The 20,085-nt window shown below is 37.9% G+C and overlaps 1 protein-coding gene across 2 annotated transcripts in view; it reads right to left on the bottom strand.

Moving 5' to 3' along the window:
- tnrc6c2 (trinucleotide repeat containing adaptor 6C2) overlaps positions 1-20,085 on the bottom strand; it is a 117,560-nt gene that overhangs the window by 4,982 nt on the left and 92,493 nt on the right. For both annotated transcript variants that reach the window (XM_077198991.1, XM_077198992.1), the window contains 16 exons: positions 19,564-19,776; positions 18,310-18,467; positions 16,765-16,842; positions 16,617-16,674; positions 16,369-16,514; positions 16,088-16,234; positions 8,647-8,793; positions 5,374-5,493; positions 5,089-5,172; positions 4,708-4,951; positions 4,033-4,197; positions 3,230-3,418; positions 2,905-3,054; positions 1,570-1,806; positions 1,290-1,363; positions 172-311 (listed from right to left, as the gene is read on the bottom strand). In XM_077198991.1, the coding sequence (XP_077055106.1) occupies positions 172-311; positions 1,290-1,363; positions 1,570-1,806; positions 2,905-3,054; positions 3,230-3,418; positions 4,033-4,197; positions 4,708-4,951; positions 5,089-5,172; positions 5,374-5,493; positions 8,647-8,793; positions 16,088-16,234; positions 16,369-16,514; positions 16,617-16,674; positions 16,765-16,842; positions 18,310-18,467; positions 19,564-19,776 (2,350 nt within the window). The remainder of the gene's footprint in view (positions 1-171; positions 312-1,289; positions 1,364-1,569; positions 1,807-2,904; positions 3,055-3,229; positions 3,419-4,032; positions 4,198-4,707; positions 4,952-5,088; positions 5,173-5,373; positions 5,494-8,646; positions 8,794-16,087; positions 16,235-16,368; positions 16,515-16,616; positions 16,675-16,764; positions 16,843-18,309; positions 18,468-19,563; positions 19,777-20,085) is intronic.

Raw genomic sequence — 20,085 nt, 5'->3', positions numbered from 1 at the left:
ATTGGATAACACATAAAATCAGTTTGAAGAAAGAAAGACGTTGTCATACACACTTATCTAGAGGGTAGATGTAGGGAAAATTTTGTATTTGAATTTTGGGGGGGGGGGGGGGGGGCAAGTACTCAGTAAAGTACTCAGATAAGTATGAAGTATTAGAGCCTTTAGTCTTACATGTGCAGGGATTTCTGGGCTTTGGCAGTCTCCTCCTTGGAGTTGTAACGAACAACAGCATTGCCCTGCGTCAGGTTCAGATGGAAGGTAATAAGAGGGCCGTGCTGCATGCACAGAGTCCGTAGGGTGGAGCCGTCAATCTGATGCACACACATAGATATGTTATTACATTTGGTGTTATTCAGTTGCAAGTGTTTTTTAAATGGCCTGTCGGACAGAATGTGTTCTTGCATTTAAAAACACAAATGAAATGTGCCGCACAGAATGCTATTTTCTTTTAAATGTGCTTTTATGGAGAATTTCTTAGCAAAAATAAGCACAATGGCTGGAATACGCTACACATCTTTGAGCCTTGTTGCAAGGAGGCGAATGACAAATAAAAACAATATGTGTTCTAAAATCAGCTCAAAATATGTTTGATATTCTCAGGCTGGATGGATTCATAGTCAAAGCTGTTTTCATAGTCTCTGTCCATCAAACACAATGCAACTTTCTGTTAAATTTGTCAATTCTGAACCAATATCAGCAGACTGGTTCTGACTTTCGGTAACTATTGTTAGCACCCCCATACTGCAAATAGGACCAAAAATCCTGACAAAACTCGTGTAGTGTATTACAGCCTTTAATAACAGAAATAGCCAAACAGCAGATTTGGAAAGTGTCCTGACTAGAGCTAAGCAACTCTTTTTACATACTGCAGACAAATGACAACTGTAAACACAAGCTCATGATATGCCTGCCCACAGCTACTTCTAATTGGCCCAAGGTTTCGATACTCGCATTGATAAGGTGCTCTGCAAATCAAAACTTCTGTTAACAAAATGTGGTACATATGTGAGAGATGCTAAAAAAAAACAAAAAACATTTAGACATTGCAGTGGTCAAAAATATCTGTCTAGTGCATCTTTACATAGAAGTATTATTAACAAATGCAGTGCAACATGAAGCTTAAAATAAACATAAAATAGTATAAATAATACATTTAGATTTTTAAATGTTAAATTTCTGAAATTTCATGTAATATGAAAAAAATGAGTATGATGCACTGTAAAAACTAGTATGATATCTGAATGAATCTACTAGTTTTTACAATATTAAAAAGTGTTTGGTTTATGCACCTGAGGAGTGAGGTTTCTCAGCACCAGCCAGCTGCTTCCTCTGTTGGGGCTGTCAGTGCTCCACGTTCCCCCTTCTATAATAAAAAGAAAAGATTAGTCTTGAAAACACATTGCAGCTGAGCATATTTTCCACTAAATTCTTGATTTCTGGCCATTTGCAACTCTAAACACACAACTTCATACAGACAGAGGGGAGTGACTATTCAGACCACACTACAGAAGCACCTCATAAGCAATTGATTTTTCTGCTTTGTCCCACACTGGTGGACTGAGGATTTACCTGAGGAGTAAGAGCTGGTCCAACCCTGGCTGAGGCCAAGGGAGTTTCCTCCCCAGGTGGAGGAGGTTCTGGTGTTCTGGGATTCAGGCCTGGTGTTCGTCAGCCCTGGAGGGGGGCGAGAGGGAGCACTGGAGTTACGTGCCCCTGGGGAAACCTTCCATAACTCATGAGATAAAGACGCCTGTGTGTGGGAGATGGGTCCAGGGGACCAGGTAGACTTCATTTCCAAGAGTTTACCTGGAAAATGGAGGAGAGGAAGAAAGAGAGAGACAAATTAATAACAGCAGCAGCTACTGTATAGTCACCATCCGTCACTGCCTTTAACTTTCCCCACTAGCGTTTTGTTTTTGCAAAACCTTCATGGCCCCCAGAATATTTTGTCGTATGAATATCTGAACAATATATACTGTATGCAATATATCAAAAGAAAGAACAGAGTCTCTGCTTACAAAAAAAGTTATTCTAGCTTCAAAGTCTCTCCATGTTGTTCGTTGTTCCCTATTTACCCCTAGACTAGGAGAGGAAATAATTTAAATATATCATTTATTACTGTGATGGCAAAGCTGAATTTTCAGCAGTCATGATTCTTTGATCCTTCAGATGTCAGCACAACTGTTTTCAACATTGATAATAATACAAATTGTTTCTTGAACACCACATATTAGAAAGATTTTCAAAGGATCATGTGACACTGAATACTGAGTAATGGTTGCTGAAAATTCAGCTTTGCCATCACAGGAATAAATTCCTCTTTTAATATTTTATTTAAAATATTAAAATAGAAAACTGTAATTTTGACTTTCAGTATTATTTTACAATAGTACAGTTTCCTATATTTTTGATTACATAAAAATGCTTTAGTGTCTCTGGCCATCATCAACATTTAAATCCGTAAAAGTATAATAGAACAAGGGAGAATGTGGGTTTTAGGAGAACACTTTGTGAGGGACCTCTCCAGGTGTAAGGACGGGGTTAAAAAAAGGTAAGCTGGTCTAGGATTTGGGGGTGGGCCGTTTAGGGTTTAGGGCTGTACCTGGGTTGTCAGCATCCCTTTCGTTCTGAGAGGACGGACCAAATGAATTATAGGCATTGACCGACCACTCACTCGAGGATGACAGAGTCCCACTCTGAGATGGGGACAAGGCTATTATGGGTGTTTGTCCCAAGTGGACAGCAAAAGGTGGCAGAAACAGTGAAATTCATTTACCATGTAACGCTCCTTAATATACAGAATTTTGTTATAACTTTAATTAAAAAGCAAAAGAGTTCAACATTCATTTACCATTTAACAATCTCTGTCATATTTTATGTCATATGCTATCAATCATCCCTCACCTCCAGTCCTGTCACGTAACAGGTACCGATTCACATCTTGTATGTTGGTGTTGATGGTGGGGCCATTTGGAACACTTCCTGGGGTCATGTTGGGGTCATTCTCAGGGTCAATGTTCTGCAGACCTTTCCATGGCACTCCAGGGCAGAATTCTGAGAGAAAGCAAGGACAAATTGGCTTACACTGAATCTGGTAAATACAGTTCGGCTGCATATTGATGATAATTACAATATTCTATAACATTTTACTCAAGACTCAGTGCCTATAATCTCTGTGATCAATAGCAATATCATTGTTTTTTAATTATAATATGCCACTGAAGCTCACCTGGAGGCCAGTTGATATTGGAGCCACTAGAGATTTTCTCATTGGGACTTTTGCCCTGTGTCCAGCTATCAGGAGACACCAAGGTGCTGGTAGGGGATTCAGATCTTGACATCAGATTGTATGGGCTGAAAGAATCTTCCATGGCGCTCTTTCCGACAGGCATATGGGACTGAGCAGCAGAAATTGTACCTGAAACAAAAAAACAGCCTCTTTAATCACAAAAAGTTCTAACCAAAAACATCATGTAATAAAATATTCAGAGACTAAGCAACCCATACTCAGATATATACTTTGATGCCCAATATTTGAACTGCTATTATGCCTCTCTAAACATATTCCATCTTCAAAGACACGATCTGAATAATAGGATTCAAGATTACAGGCTTGAGCTTTTGTCCTCGGCTGAACTCACTCCAGTAAACTCCTGCGGTTTGGCTGGATTTACAGTTCAGGCAAGTTTTACTGAGAATCAATGCCAAGGAAGGATAATATTTTAAAAGTCCCTGCTGACTCAGAGCAAAAATAACTCTGGAATGTCTGCAAGTACTTAACTTGACAGGCAGTTTGGTCTGGCCTTTTGAAATGCACAAATCTCAGGGACAGAAGTGTGACTCAGTGTCTAGAGTTTGATTAAAGATATTGCTGTGTTTTCATTGGGTGGGATGTTGTTTGTGGAAGTCAATGTCTTTAAAAGGATGTTAAACCTAGAGGTTAGCAAATGATTGTCTTGACATTTTAGATTACATTAAAAAACTAACAAAATCAAGCCCATAATATATTTGGAGTAGTGAAACAACTAATACCATGTTTATTGAGGTTTGCCTCCATGTGCTGAGCGCTAGCCGTCATGGAATCTATGGAGTTTGAATGAGTCCATTGAGAGAGTCGGGATTGAGGCTGAGGAGGGTCTTTCAGAGATAGACCTCCCCCCTCCATACAGTGTACATTCATGTTCGGGTTCAAACCAGCTACAGGGGGGTGACAGAAAGACAGATTAATGCACTTTTTTCACACACAAGCACACACACACATACACACACAAACACACACAAAGACTAAACAAAAGACAAGATCCAAATAAAAAAATAAAAAAATTATGAATACAAAAATTAAATAAAAAGGAAAAAAAAGAATAAAAAACAATTACAAACAATGCTGTTATTACGACAAAGAACTAACACCTATCAGAAGCTACTATTAAAAAGAGTTTTTAAATTTAAATACAATTTAAATTTTAGGTGTCCTTGTTACAGTGTAATTATACAATAATTTACTAAGAAATATTAATAAACAACATACAGTCTCCTTACTATAGGGAAGTGGTTTGGTTCAGTGTTAGTTGGTTGTAATTATGCATAGTTTATTGTTATTTACTTTACTAAGTATATGTAACATGTATAACATGGACACAGTAAAATAGCGTTTAAACACACAGCAAGCATAAGTAATGCGTGTCCATATGCGGCTTGTTCTCTTACAGAGTGTATAAGGGCTGAAGGAGTTAGGAGAAGACTGCTGATCTTTGGTCTGCAGGTCTGACACGGAGAGGCCTGAATTCTGAGGGTGACCCATGAAGGTGTCCAGGCTTGCCTTGCCAAGGTTTGGGTGCAGGCCGATGTGAGAGGAAGGAGGAGGCTGTTGCTGTTTCATAAGCAGAGTCTGGGCCAGCTGACGCTGGTGCTGCTGGATCTGCTGCTGCATGTTTGTGATTGTACGTGCAACCTGCGTGAGAGAACGAGATTATTAATATTACTTGTAATAGTCATCAAAAGATAAGCACTAACTAATATTTCAGGACTATAATCATTGTAACTCTAAAAAATATCCCCCATTTTTTGGGGGAAAATTAGTGTGCATACTTGCTGCTCTTGTTGTTTGATGGGACCAGAGACATTACGCTGAGCCTGCATCATTTGCTGTTGAATCTGCAAACGCTGATATGCCTGACAGAGAGAGAAAAAGACAAAAGGTGAGAAAGAGGAACATAGAAATATAGAGAAAAACAAATAAAAAGAAAGAGAAATAGTGTACAGAAGGCAGATGTGGACATTTACACAAAGAAGTATCATCTCGCTCCCTGCAGATAGGCCAGTGGGTAGACGAGAAATAGCTGGTATTCATTGGAAATGAATTGTGTGACTCACCACCTGCAGTTGTTGTAGTTGGTACAGCAGGGTCATTTGTTGAGGATTTATTGGTGAGGTTAAAAGTGCAGGATTCAGTCCAATGTTTTTTGCCGCAAACTGTAAGAGCTGTGCTTGAACCTATTGAAAAAATAAAAAAAATAAAAAAAACCCATATTTAATAATTTAACTAAAATTATATTGATAAAATATAAATGGTCAATGTCACAAATTTGCTTTTAGAGACCTCCGAAATCTTAAATATTGCTTATTCACTTTACATCAATGATACCTCCAAGAGTAACCAATAATGACATTCAATTTAAAAATTGCCTTGTACCATGAACATTCATAATGCATAATAGAAATTTTAAATAGTTTTTTTTGTATTTTGCATAATAATAATAATATTAATATTAATAATAATACATGGACATGTAGGCCAGGGTCGGAAATTAATGGGTCTTGGGCAAAAATGCTAATCCAAACTCTAACCCTAAAATTCAATAATAAAAATGCCCCCAAAATTCAAGACATGGAGACCAAAAATGCCCCTGTATGAGCTCTTGTTATATTTCTAACATTTATAACTGAAGAAACAGTGATATCAAACATGAAGAGTGCTGTTCTCCTTCATAGGTTCACTCAACCCTGGGTATCGATGACGCAATGAGAAATGCCCTTGAGCGGTGCTGATTTTCTGAGCCAATATAGAATCATGCCAATTTATTGGCTGATAGGGCGGATGCCTCCTCAGTGGAGCTACAGTACGTCATTCACTCTTACACAGTGAACGCGCCATCTGCTCCTCAGATTTGCTTCTTCGGAAGAAGTGGTTTATCTGGCCATTGCTAGTTAAGCGTTGTTCGATTGGATATTCTCTTTTTGTGCTTCAGCGACCGAATATAGTGGAACTTGCTTCCTTCTCCTCTCTGTGAAGCACAATGGATCTGCATCGTTGCAAGCCACCGTGCTCTCGCTTCATTGCAAGTAATGACCCGCACGGTAAGTGTGTGAAATGCCTCGGCCTGTCACATGCACGCAAGGCTATTTATGGTGCTTCTAGCTGCAAGTTTTGAGAGAAATTTAAGCTTAAAACTCCGCGATGGAGGCTTGCTTGCTTTGAAAAGGATTCACCTGCTCTCCCCCGTCGCCCTGTGACCAATGAAGCGGCTGAGGCCCTTCATGAATCCGTGGCCTGGGGATTGGATGTTGAGCTTGAGGCTAAGGAGAGTGAGCAAGTCGGTTTCTCCCCCTCTCGCACGAGCGCTCCTGTCCTCTATGGTTCTCCCTGTCTCATCCGACGCCTCTGGGGATAGATGCCATTGCTCATCCATGGCCGGATTTGAGACTATATGCATCCCCTTCGTGTGAAGTGGATCCCTGCAGTCCTTTGCAGGGTGAGGGAGTGCAGAATTTGTCCCCTATTAGTAGCCCCATTCTAGCCATCCCAGACGTGGTTTTCGGAGCTGAGCTCCCTGGTCGAGGGGTCCCTATGGGAAATTCCAAACAGGAAAGATGTTGTCTCAACTACAGGGCAGGATTTGGCATCCTCGACCCGAGATATGGAGGCTGCGGGTGTGGCCGATCAGGGGCGGTCGCTAATGGCTTCTGGTCTTCCGGCTAATGTTCAGGAGACCATTGATAAAGCTTGTGTACCTTCTACTAGACGGCTGTATTTGGAAGGTCTTTAAGTCGGTTAGGTTGACACCACCTAGTGTCTTTGTTTATGCGTGGAGCTAGAAGCTTGAGGCCTGCGCATCCTGTTAAATGACCCCACCTGGGATTTATCGGTTGTTTTGGAGGGCTTATTGGAACCCCCTTTCGAACCTTTAGAGTCAGCTCCTGACCGGATTCTGACACTCAAGGTGGCGCTCTTGTTAGCATTAGCCTCTCTCAAACGTGTGGGGGATCTGCAGGCTCTTTCTGGAGCTTTGCATGGAGTGTGCTCCGAGTCTTGTGAAGGTGTTTAGTGACCCAGGCCTGGTTGTGTCCCCAAAGTTTTGTCCACGTCCTTTCGCTCTCAAATGGTCATGCTTCATTCTTTCTGTCCTCATCCTTTCTCCTCCGCGGAGGAAGAGAGACTCCATTTGATTTGCCTTCTCTGGGCTTTAAAGGTGTATGTGGACCACTCTGGCCAGTGGCGCAAGTCATCTCAGTTGTTTGTATGCATTGGGGCCAGCCTCAGAGGGCGCTCGATGCCTCCAAGCACAGAATCTCTTATTGGGCGATAGGCGCAATTTCTTTGGCCTATGAGGTGCAGAAGCTCCCTTCACCTCTGGGTGTTAGGGCTCACTCTACTAGGAGTATCGTGTCTTCCCAGGCTCTTTTTGGAGTTCCTATGGAGGATGTTTGTGTGGCGGCAGGTTGGTCCTCTCCATACACTTTGATCAAGTTTTATAACCTAGACTTGGATGCGGCCCCTGGTTCCCGGGTTATTTCTTAATGAACTGGGGGCTTTTGTCCTGGTTCAGTTTGGCCTGTCCTAAAAAAAAAAAAAGGAAGAAAAGAGAGACAAGAAAGCTCTTGGGCCAAATCTGGCAGCGCTTATCTTGGAGTGTGTGGTATATCGTCCCCATTGCGCCATCATTACGCACTGTTGTGTGAACCTATGAAAGAGAATGTATTGGGTTACCTGTGTAACCCATGTTCTCTGAATAGGGAACGACACTGCTTTCGATGCCAAGCTCCTCTCGCTGCCGAGGGGAGCTTCTTCTGTGAAAGATCTGAGGAGCAGATGGCGTGTTCACTGTATTAAGAGTGAAAGACGTAGCTCCGCTGAGGAGGTGCCCGCGCAATCAGCCAATTAATTGGCGTGATTCTATGTGGGTTCAGAAAATCAGCACTGCCCTAAGGCATTTCCCATTGCGACATCGCTACACAGCATCTCGTTCCCTATTCAGAGAACATGGGTTACACAGGTAACCAGAGATGTTTTCCTAGAACATCAATAAGATAGTAAGTGTGATTTAGATTTTCCACAACAGTTCAAAAACATGAAGTTAATATTAAGTGACATTTTAGACTTAATTTTATGAATATTTTGTCATGAAAATAAATCCAAACAAAGTCACAGCAGGACAGTAGTACATCTCAGAGCCAGATGCAATTTCTAAAGAATCTGTAGTGAATGAAATAATGACCTGCCCACTGTTCCTGAAGGAATTAGCCGTTTTAAACAAATTGGTTGAATTAATGATTCAATGTCTCACTCAATAAGCAGCGATTAATTAAAAATTGTATATTCTATATAAATTTTTTTACAACTTTTTTTACAAGTGAAATTTGTACTACCTGAGGGGAGAGAAGCTGAGGCACTTGAGCACGTAGAGTAGGCTGGGCGGAGCTAAGAGGTGGCACTGGTGGCTGAGGGGGTGGGGCCTGCTGCTGCATGACCCGAGTTTGTGCTGCTCCGTTAGTGCCGAACATTCCATTCTGCATCTAGGAAACAGAAAGTAAAGGGAGGATTGGGTAGCTCAACATTTTTTGACAGCTCAAAATTTTATAAAAAAAAAATAATGTGCTTTTAACATTTACCTTAACACAATGTCATATTGTCCTACCACTTTCAGGTTCAAAGTAAATAATTACAAATAAATAATAAATACATAAACACTTTTCTAAAAATAAGTAAATATTATGCAAACATCACACCAAACGGTAGGGCATGATACCAGACAATGCAGATGTATAGACTAGGTTAACCCTCTGGGGTCTAAGGTGTTTTTGGGGTCCTTGAGATGTTTTGACATGCCTTGACATTTGTGCTTTTTTCAGTTGCTTATAAACATATTAATGGCAAAGGTGTAATTACACTCTATTTAGCACAAACAGGGCAACCATAATATGTGAGCAACATGTATGTACATGTTTGTATTTTTGAGAGAATATTGTTTATGCATGGTTATTGATAAAACTAAAAATTAAAGTATCTGAAATAAGGCCACAAAACACATACTAAATATGTGTCCACAATAATTTTTACTAATGGATGTTGTGGCCTAGAGTTTTTGCTTCAAAATGATCTGAAAATCGCCCAGCCTAATCATTCACATAAAACAATACATTGATTTAAATTTTGTAAAACACTTTTTGTTTGGAAAGGCAAAATGCGTGTGGGCGTGAATGGTCCAACCCCTCTCATGAGTAATTGTGTGATTCACACCTGAGAAGACAATGACTCGCATAATGAGCCTTTCATTCAGGTGTGTCACACAAGAAGGAATGTGAGGAGAATTTTTTTTTATATTATATATATATACATATACACATATACATACATATACACTGCCGTTCAAAAGTTTGCTGTTTTGGTAAAGTGCGTCTTGTACAACGCTGAACGCTCACTAGAGTGTTGCCCACAGTGCCGCCACTGGTCGGTGGGCTGAATCGATTCATAGGATTTGATGAATCGATATTGAATTGAGAAACAAATAATTGCAATGCATTGATGAATCGATATTTTTACCCAGCCTTATGCTCAATGCTGTATTTATTTAATTAAAAATACAACAAAAAATCTGTAATATTGTGAAATATTATTACAATTTAAAATTTCGATTTTAATATTTTTATAAATATAATTTATTCCTGTGATTTTAAAGTTGAATTTTCAGCATCATTACTCCAGTCTTCAGTGTCAAATGATCCTTCAGAAATCATTCTAATATGATGATTTGATGCTCAAGAAACATTTCTCATTATTATCAATGTTGAAAACAGTTATTTACATTTTTATTTCAGGATTCTTTGATAAATAGAAAGTTCAAAAGAACACCATTGATCTGAAATAGAATCTTTTGTAACATTAACCCCCTGGGGTCGGCTGCTTATTTTCTTATCAGTGCAAAAGAAACTCAAATAGCTCCGTCGATTTTTGTCATACAGGCAAGTGTTATACATCATAAAAAATGGTTAAATGTCTTCTTTTTTTGTGTACACTAATAATAAAAACAAAAAGTTGTGTTTTTCGTAAAATAAAGAAAAAAAACATGATGCACAAGGGTGCACAACATGATGCATGTTCACAGCCTAAATGTTCTGTGAACATTGATGATAACAATGATGATAACAATGTTCAATAACATTGATGATAATGAAAAATGTTTCTTGAGCATCAAATCATCATATTATACTGATTTCTGAAGAATTATGTGACACTGAAGACTGGAGTAATGATGCTGAAAATTCAGCTTTGATCACATGAATAAATTACACTTTACTATATATTTACATAGAAAACAGCTGATTTACATTGAAATATTATTTCACAATATTACTGGGTTTGTTTTGTATTTTTAATCAAATAAATGCAGCCTTGGTGAGCATAAGTGACTTCTTTTAAAAACATTAAAAATCATACCGACCCCAAACTTTTGAACGGCAGTGGGTGTGTATATATGTGTGTGTGAGTGTGTGTGTGTGAGTGTGTGTGTGTGTGTGTGTGTGTGTGTGTGTGTGTGTGTGTGTGTGTGTGTGTGAGTGAAAAATCTAAAATGTATTCCCAGAATCGTGCAGCCCTATAGTTTGTCTTGATATCAACATGTTTACAGCTGTTTATTTATTTATTTTTTAGAAAGGGACCAGATGCCACTGGATGAGTCCTGCTGACTAGAGGATGACACGGGAGTGGATTTTCACTCCTGTCCCGTCCCACTCCCATAGAAAGAAATCTTGTCCCGTCCCACTCCCAGACCAAAGTTTAAAAAATAATCCCATCCCATCCCGCTCCTGGTAAATTGACTCCCAATCCCATCCCGCTCCTGTTTAAACTGACTCCCGCTCCTGTACCGCTCCCATATACGGCAATTTTCGCTTGATGAACGAAGCGATGCTTGCCTGATTCTTTCCCGAATTTGCCTTGCAAGTGTGCTTCTTCAGACCGCTCGTCCCTGAATCACTTGCGTACTTGACTAAGACTAAGCATGTCTTACAAGCAGCGTACATTGTGCTATCACCGTCACATTCTACTCTCATAAACTTAATTAATATTTCAGACTTTCCGACCAGTTCTGTGAACTTAATAGACATGTCATTACTTCTGACTTTGCGCTGTAAATCATTTTTTGCCACATCGACTTCTCCGCGGCTGTTAGCTCCCTCCATCACTGCTCTTTGAATTTCGGCGGTAAGCCGTGACAAAAAGCACTGATGGCTTCTGGGACGGCTGGGTCGTGTAGTTATTTTTTAATTGCGTTACATTGTAGGCGTATTAAAAGGAAACTACAAAATGATGCATTTACTTTTTTCTTTTTTTGTTGTCTTTGCTATTGGTTGATTCCCGCTCCCGTCTGCTCCCGTTAACCATTTATCCTGTACCGTCCAAATCCCGTGATTGATAGCAAAGATGACTCCCATCCTGCAGGAATCCCACGGGAATCCCGTGACCCGTGGGATTCCCGAAAAAATGTCAGCCTCTACTGCTGACTTCAATATTCACATGAGTCTCTGTACATGAACATTGTAAAATGAAAAGTCAAAAACCTTGGACATGACAGGTATGTAGGCTACTATGTTTCAGGAATGGCACAAATGTGTGTGACTGTTTAAGTCTTTTTCTTTAGATCAGTGTGTTTACTAATGTGCTTTCTGTCCTTTGTTGTGTATCTTTGGATTATGTTGTGTTGTAAATAAATCCAGACAATCAAAAAGCCATTCTTTTTTTAATTTCTCCTCATTCTTTGTGCAAGGCTTCTCATAATGATTCGGGGCTGATAGCACCTGATAGGGCCATTAGGGGAGGGTCTCTGTCTTTCTCAGGTGTAAAATGCATTCATATTAATGAGAGATCACGCCTCCTCGCATAATGCTTTCTCACACAAAACACGCCATGCAAATTTTAAATCAATATATTGTCTTATCTAAATGAGTATGCAGGATGATTTTCACATAGTTTTGGTGCAATATTCTTGGCTACACGATACAATTTTAAAAAGTCTTGTGAAGAAATAATCACTATGGGTTTTATGACCTTATTTCCGTGTCATTTGTTTTTAGTTTTTTCACAAACCACGCATAAACATTATTATCTTAAAACTCCAAACTTTTACATACATGCTGCTGACATATTATTGTAGCAGAGTTTGTGCTGAATACAATGTAATAAGACTTTAGCCATGAAAATGTCACAAGTAACAGAAATAAGCACAAATGTCAGAGCATGTCAGAACACCTCCAGGACCCAGAAAACACCTCAGACCTCAGAGGGTTAACCCTCTGGGGTCTGAAAATGCACCGGTGCATTTTGCTGAATTTTCTTCACATAGTAGCACAATAGACTTAAATTACTCCGTCATTTATGGCCATACAGAAAAAATAAATATGAAAAAATTATCTGTGATATGTCTACTTGTGTATGTCCACTTACAATCAAAACACAACATTGTGCTTTTGTAAAATAAAGAAAATAAACAGGGTGTGCTTTCTGCCTCTCCGTCTCGGTGAACTTTTTTTTCTTGAGCACGTCTATAAACTGAAACAAAACTCAGCGAATACTATTCACCCAGGCATGAGCTATATATCTTTATAATCGTTTAAGTGTGTACTTTTAAATGATCTGATTCAAAACGAAAAAAAATTTTCTCTGTTTAAGTCATTTGTATAAAAACAACAAGATATCCAGTTTCTCAAACGCTTGCTCATTAGTTTTGATTTGGCCACGCCCAGTATCAGCAAAATAGATTGATATGCAAATCTCCACGTGAACGAATGCGAACGCGCTCATTACCTAAAAAACAAAGCACCAAACTTCACCAGTCCTCTGCTTTTCATTGAGTTTGGAAGACACGCTGTGAGCTTACATTGGATTTACCTCAGAAAAGAACACGAGAAGACAAGAAAGATTTAAGGTAAGAAATGTATTATGAATTATATTAGTTAGTGTTATTGTTGCATAAACTTAACATTGCAGTTGAACTGTTGCTAGACTAAAATTTATGAAATCAACAGAAAATTTTTGAAATATGAACTATAGACAGGCAGGCTACCTTTCAATGCGAAATTTATATACATGTACGACACAAGGATGTTTTTTATGTTTGATAATAAAACACAGCATGATATAGAAGTAATGTTAGGCTAGTATCAGTGTTTACTCTAATATGGCTAATGTTTAGAACCATGTTTACTGTTAAATACTGTGTTTGTAACGAATGGAAAAATTTGAAGTAACATATCCATATATTTTTCTCTAGTGTATGTACTGAAGTGTTCTTTTTTAACGATTTATAGGCCGCATGCTATTGTCTATTGTTATTATTATTTGGAATTAAAATATCCCACATCATCACACACCCTTCACCATACCTAGAGATTGGCATGGGCTACTTTCCATAAGATCATCTCTCAATGCAAATCAAACCAGCTATTAGGCTAACTGAAATAAAACCAAGCCACTCTCTAGGTATGGTGAAGGGAATGTGATGATGTGGGATATTTTAATTCCAAAGGCAAAGAGAACTTTATCAGGATGCATAATATCCTGGATCCATGAAATAACTGGCCTTTAAAAATAAAAATCTGCCTGCCTCTATGGGAAATTAACATAGGGGTGTCCTGACTTATGCACCCTGTATTTTAAGGAAGAACTTTTATTTATTTGCGATACATTATTCATTCACAAAGAAAATTGTCGTCCCTAAAGGTTGGAGTTTTCCTCATTTTTTTAATTAAGGCATCAATGTTTTTTTATTCCTCTTTTTAGTCAACTTTAGCATGGTTGTGGTCACTTATTCTAGGCACTGTGTGTTAAATTAAATCACAATTTTAACCAGAAAAATCTACAATGTATGCCCAAAGTTGTGCAGCCATATCGTTTCTCTTGATATCAGCATGTTTACATTTTTTTTTTTTTTTTTTTTTAAAGGGACCAAATGCCCCATGAATGTGTCCTGCTGACTTCAACATTCACATGAGAGTCTGTACATGAACATGGTAAAATGAAAAATCAAACACCTTGGAAATGACAGGTACTATGTTTCAGGAATGGCACAAAGGTGTGTGACTGTTCAAGTCTCAGTAAGTGTGTTGAATAATGTTTTTTGTTATTTGTTGTGTATCTTTGGATTATGTTGTTTTGTAAATAAATCCAAACAATCAAAAAGCCATTCTTTTTTAAGACTCTCCTCGTTCTTTGTGCAAGGCTTCTCATAATGATAGGACCTGATAGCACCTAATAGGGCCATTAGGGGAGGGTCTTTGTCTTTCTCAGGTGTAAAATGCATTCATATTAATGAGAGATTCACGCCTCCTCGCATACAGCTTTCTCACACAAAACATGTCTTGCAAATTTTAAATCAGTTTATTGTTTTATCCGAATGAGTATGCAGGATGATTTTCACATAGTTTTGGAGCAAATATTCTAGGCTACGCGATACAATTGTCTAAAGTATTGGTTTACAGCATTGGTTTCTTGACCTTATTTCAGTGACCATTTTTTTTTTTCACAAACCACGCATAAACGTCATTATCTTAAAACTACAAACTTTTACATATATGCTGCTGACATATTACTGTAGTAGAGTTTGTGCTGAATACAGTGTAATCAGACTTTAGCCATGAAAATGTTTTAAGCAACAGAAATAAGCACAAATGTCAGAGCATGTCAGAACACCTCCAGGGCCCAAAAACACCTCAGACCCCAGAGGGTTAAAGTACCCTTGCATTGGAACAAACACTATAATAACATCTTAGTTGGTGAGTTTATTTTTGACAGAACATACTATATATTTAACATATGAGCAGAAACTGGCTAACAAAAGCTTATTTGATGTCTATTTTAGAATTAAAATCTAGATTATAATCTATCCAAAACCACAAAATGTTGTCTTTCATATTTCATCTGTAACATAAACAACAGCGCCCATATGTGCCCTTAATTCATTCACACACAGAAATGTGATTAAAATTTAAAGTCTTTTTGCGTTTACACACCCTATTCCATATCGCGATTAGAACAAAGCACAAGAATAAAAAACGTAGTATTCACAATTCTCAGCTAGATCCGTTTCTCCTCGAAATGAAAATAAACCAGCACATGTTCTGAGGTAAATGTCCCAGGACTATTCCTCACACAGCCTCGCAAGACGAAATATTACATTAATCTGATGATTAAATTTGGTGTGTTATCGAGTTTATGAGGGGCGTTGACACGTTTGCATGAGTTGCCTCAGATCAATTGTGTTTGATTAGCGCGCGCTCTCCGTGGGCGTGTCAAATTAGCAGAATAATGAGCTGAGAGACGTTTAATGAGAACGACTGACACCTCTCTCTTCTTTTATAGATTACATAAACAGGGAAAAATATTTATTTTAGTTTTGAATTAGATATTTTAAAATTACAAACTTAAATGATTATAAAGATATATTGCTCATGCCTGGGTGAATAGTATTCGCTGAACTTTGTTTAAGTTTAGAGACGTGCTCCGGAAAAAAAGCTCACTGTTACGGAGAGACAGAAAGCACACCATGTTTATTTTCTTTATTTTACAAAAGTACAATGTTTTATTTCGATTGTAAGTGGACACATAAAAAAGTAGACATTCAACAGTTTATTCTTTGTCATTTTTGGTCATACAGACTTAAGAACTATAAGAGTATTTTAAGTCTATTTTCCTGCTATGTAAAAAAAATCGAGCAAAACGTGCCGGCACGTTTGCCGACCCCAGACGGTTAAATGCATGCATCTAAACTTAAAACTACTGTGTGCGATGCCCATGCAGATATTTCAAAACACTCACCTGTCTATTGTTCAAGTTTTGCATGGACAGGCAAGAAGAGACCCCACCCAATCCGTGGCTAGGGAGGCTGCTATTGGCCAATGAGTGCTTGAGGCCAGGAGAAGGCATAAATGGTGAGGTTGAAGCATCATCTGACAGCCTACCATCCTGAGACCAGAAAATATGTTTAAAAATGTACCCAGCACAAATTTCTCGACACTTCAATCCAGAAAAATGTATTGGACTTTCTCCAATTTATCCAATCAAATAAATTCTCAAAAAAGTTTGAGACAAGGCTATACCTTGTCCAGGAAGGGGGCACGATCCAGTGAGGGGTCTTTTGAGAGGTTTGTGGGTCGGCACACCATGGGCCTATTCATTCCATTACTGTAGTCTGACATGCACATCCCCCGTTTGTCCAGTTCAGTTTTTTTCTCCAACAAAGCACCTAGGGAAAGGCAAGTACAAAATTAGTGTTCCAGACCAAGATCATATGACTCACTGCATGTCTGTCTACTGTTATGGGTTAACTTCAAAAGGAACTACATACTCATGGCCTGATCTAGATTCATATTGTTGCTCTTTAGGGCTTCTTCTGCAGGATCCTTCTGTACCAGGTAAAAGAAAACATATATTTTTGACATGTTTTGTTAATTATGGAATCGACAACTTTTCAGAATAAATAGGTTTTGACATACTGGAAAACCCATGTCTGTAAGCTGCTTGATAAGTCTGGTCATGATCCCAACGTCATCCTGCTTGGTGGGAACCTTGCCCTATAATGAACAAACAGCACTCCATAAGGCAAAAACATACCACATACCATGTTCTTTGGGTCAAAGACGAAAAAAAGGGGTTTTCAAGCATCAACGGAACACTGGCACAGAGGAACTTTCAGAAAGATTTTTTTCCAGCTGATGACTGATAAAAACATTGACAGCCAATCAGAGTCCATTCCACTTCAAAGAGCTACAGAATTTAAAGCAGCAGAGACGACAAAACTGCAGTGCATGCTTAGAATAAACAGAACGTTATTGTTCACTGGTGTGGACGCTAATCCAGTTATCGTTATGGTTATCTTTATATTTATCATTCCTGGTGTGAACAGACCTTAAGAGTGCCACGGGGTATGCATTTACTTTGTAGCTTTTTTACTTTTTACAGTGCCTAGCAACTCTCTGTTCATGTGCATCTAAAATATATATAAACAAAAATAAATAAAACTATACCAAAATGCATTTAAATAGTCATATTTATTAAGTTTAACACAAATTTGTCAGTGCTAAACATTCCTAATTTATCTGTAATATAAATAAGATGCTAAAATTGTTATCTATATGTGATACTGTCATTCAGTGTAATGGATGATACTGTGGTGTAATAATTTGCATTACACTGAATGACAAAAACATTACTCTTTCTCAATGATGAAACTTCTACTTCAGCTTATTGCAGGCAATCAACTGGACACCTATGTCAAACAGTAAGCTTGACCAGTAAAGTTAATCACAATTATTCACAAAATGTACTTATTTTTCAAATTTCAATGTAGTGTGTTTTTGTAACTTAGGTTACTACACCATTAAAAGGTGAAATTATTAAATATTTAAGAGCAATAAACTCACTTTGCTGCAGCACCACACGATCTTCAGGGTGCCTTTTGATGATGTCACAGACTGTCAAATGACTATCAGTTTTTATATATGATTTCAGACTGGCTTCTTTTCCTTTTACACTGAATGACCTCTAACAAACTGCATAATTGGGACAAAAGTCCTCTGGTTATTTCAATACTTTTCAATATATTTAAAAAAAACAACAACAAGAATGACATAGTCCTTTTAATATAATAGACAACACTTATTTGAAAATGCCAAGAAAACAAATATATATTTTTTAACTTGGTATTTTATGTTTATTTAAATATTTAATGGGAATCAAAATCAAAGTCTGGACTATTAGGGTGAATAACAATTTTACACTTTAGAACATTATTTCACCCATATTTTGACATTAAATTTTCATAAACCTTAGCTGAAACATGACGGTAGACACTTTACTTGCATTTAATATTTTTTTTTATGTATATAAAATCACTTTAATACATTTAAGTCTCGTCTTTGATTCACAGTAATTATAATAAATAATAAATTACAAACTATTTCTTAACCACACAATGAATATGTGACACTGAGTATACATTACAGGACAGAGTACTAATGGCTTTGAATAGCCTCAATTACCCTTTGTGGGCCCTTCTTGGATTGACCCCATGAGTTACAAGAGGAATCTTGGGATGTGGGACTGTTCCACATGTCACCATCATCAGCATCCCACTGGCTGGTGTTCATGCCAGTCTCTTCCCCTCCAGATCCCCAGCCATCTTGCATAGGTTTGGGACCTGGAAAAACATAATTGGTCAAGACTGCTCATAATCAGGGCCATATAACACCATATATTTTTATCTATGTTTAGATATGTGAATGGTTGACTAAATTATTAAATTTGGTCTGCCCAATACTAAAAATATGGTTACATGTTGCCAATATAACAGGATCCACAGAAAAACCTTTAATGTGAAGTGTGTAATATCTGCTGCAACAGAGTCACCAAACAGAATTGCATACATAATTGCTGCATTCGAATTCAAATACCCCTACTATAATATGGAAAAAACAGTACGCAAACAGAGTAGTATGTCCGAATACATAGTATTAGAAAAACATTAGGTGAAAAGCATCCAGATGACCTACTACGTCCGCCAAAATACTGAAAGGCGCATTCAATGGACACTTTACTATCCCCTATGAGGCCACGGGAGAGGAGTTGAGAATGGCAGTGAAACGACACAAGTGATGTCATAGGTCACATGACAATGACAACATGGCAGATATAGTATGTTCGAAATTTTATTAATACTTCATACATTCATACTATATAGAACATACTTTTTTAAAACAGTTTTCAAAGCAAGTTTCAAACCAAATGTAGAACCTACTGTACAGTATGGGATTTTGGATGCAGCGAATGACAGACACAGTGAATGGCTTCCAAAACACTGCCCCTTTCTGTCATTGGTCAGATAGATGGATAGTTCTGCCCCAAACCCACACCACTGGTTGAGTCAGTGTTTCTATGTCAGGCAGCTCAGGCTGGTTGGGTTGTTAGAGCAACTATTTGAAACTCCCAGAGAGCCACTGGCACAGCATTTATACTTTATAATACAACTAATTTACTTGTCTCAGCATGTTAAGCTGGGATAGTATAAACTATTTAACACTAAAACACAAAAATCAAAAAGCAAAGTTAAACTTTAAAGTATAGTAATGCAATCAGTACAGGAGTTTTATTCAACCACCAGAGGTCAGTGTAGTTTAATTTTATCATCATATTTAAAAAATAAATAATAATAATAATAACATTTCAGTTTGAGCAATGACTTTCCATTTTGTTATAGCAAGTGCTTTAATGTAAAGAGGTTTATTTGATTTAATTACCTTCCTGACAGGGGCCTGATCCAGCAGGTGCATTTCCTCTGCCATAAGGTCCACTGGAGTCATAAGCACTTTCACCCCATCCTCCACAGCTCTTAGTGGGTTGGCCTTGGCCCCAAGCTGAAGTGCCATTGTCCAGAGAAGGGTTGGAATTGGCTGGCTCGCCCCATGAAGAGGGTTCTGTATTTGACTGGACATTAGGGAGCTCTCCCCAGCCTGAATCAAACATTATCAGAATAATAACTTAAAATGAAGTATTTAAAATACAGAAAATAATATTTTACAATTTGTTTAATCAAATAAATAATTAATAGATCGATTATGAAAATAACTGTTAGTTGTTGTCTTATTAATTTGTAAATATAATACAAAAAAGTAAGTGCACTTTTTATTTAATAAAAACAGACACTCTGAACCAATATATTAGAGAAAATACAGAAAAAGCTCTCAGAAATATGGAAAAGGAAGATTATAAATATCTATATCCTAAGTTATCCCTCAGCACTGACACTGAAAAAAAACATT

Source organism: Siphateles boraxobius, unplaced genomic scaffold, assembly GCF_051911475.1.
Source record: "Siphateles boraxobius isolate OS27281-9 unplaced genomic scaffold, OSU_SipBor_1 41, whole genome shotgun sequence".
Taxonomy (NCBI): Eukaryota; Metazoa; Chordata; class Actinopteri; order Cypriniformes; family Leuciscidae; genus Siphateles; species Siphateles boraxobius.
This window is presented reverse-complemented; position numbering and strand designations above follow the sequence as displayed.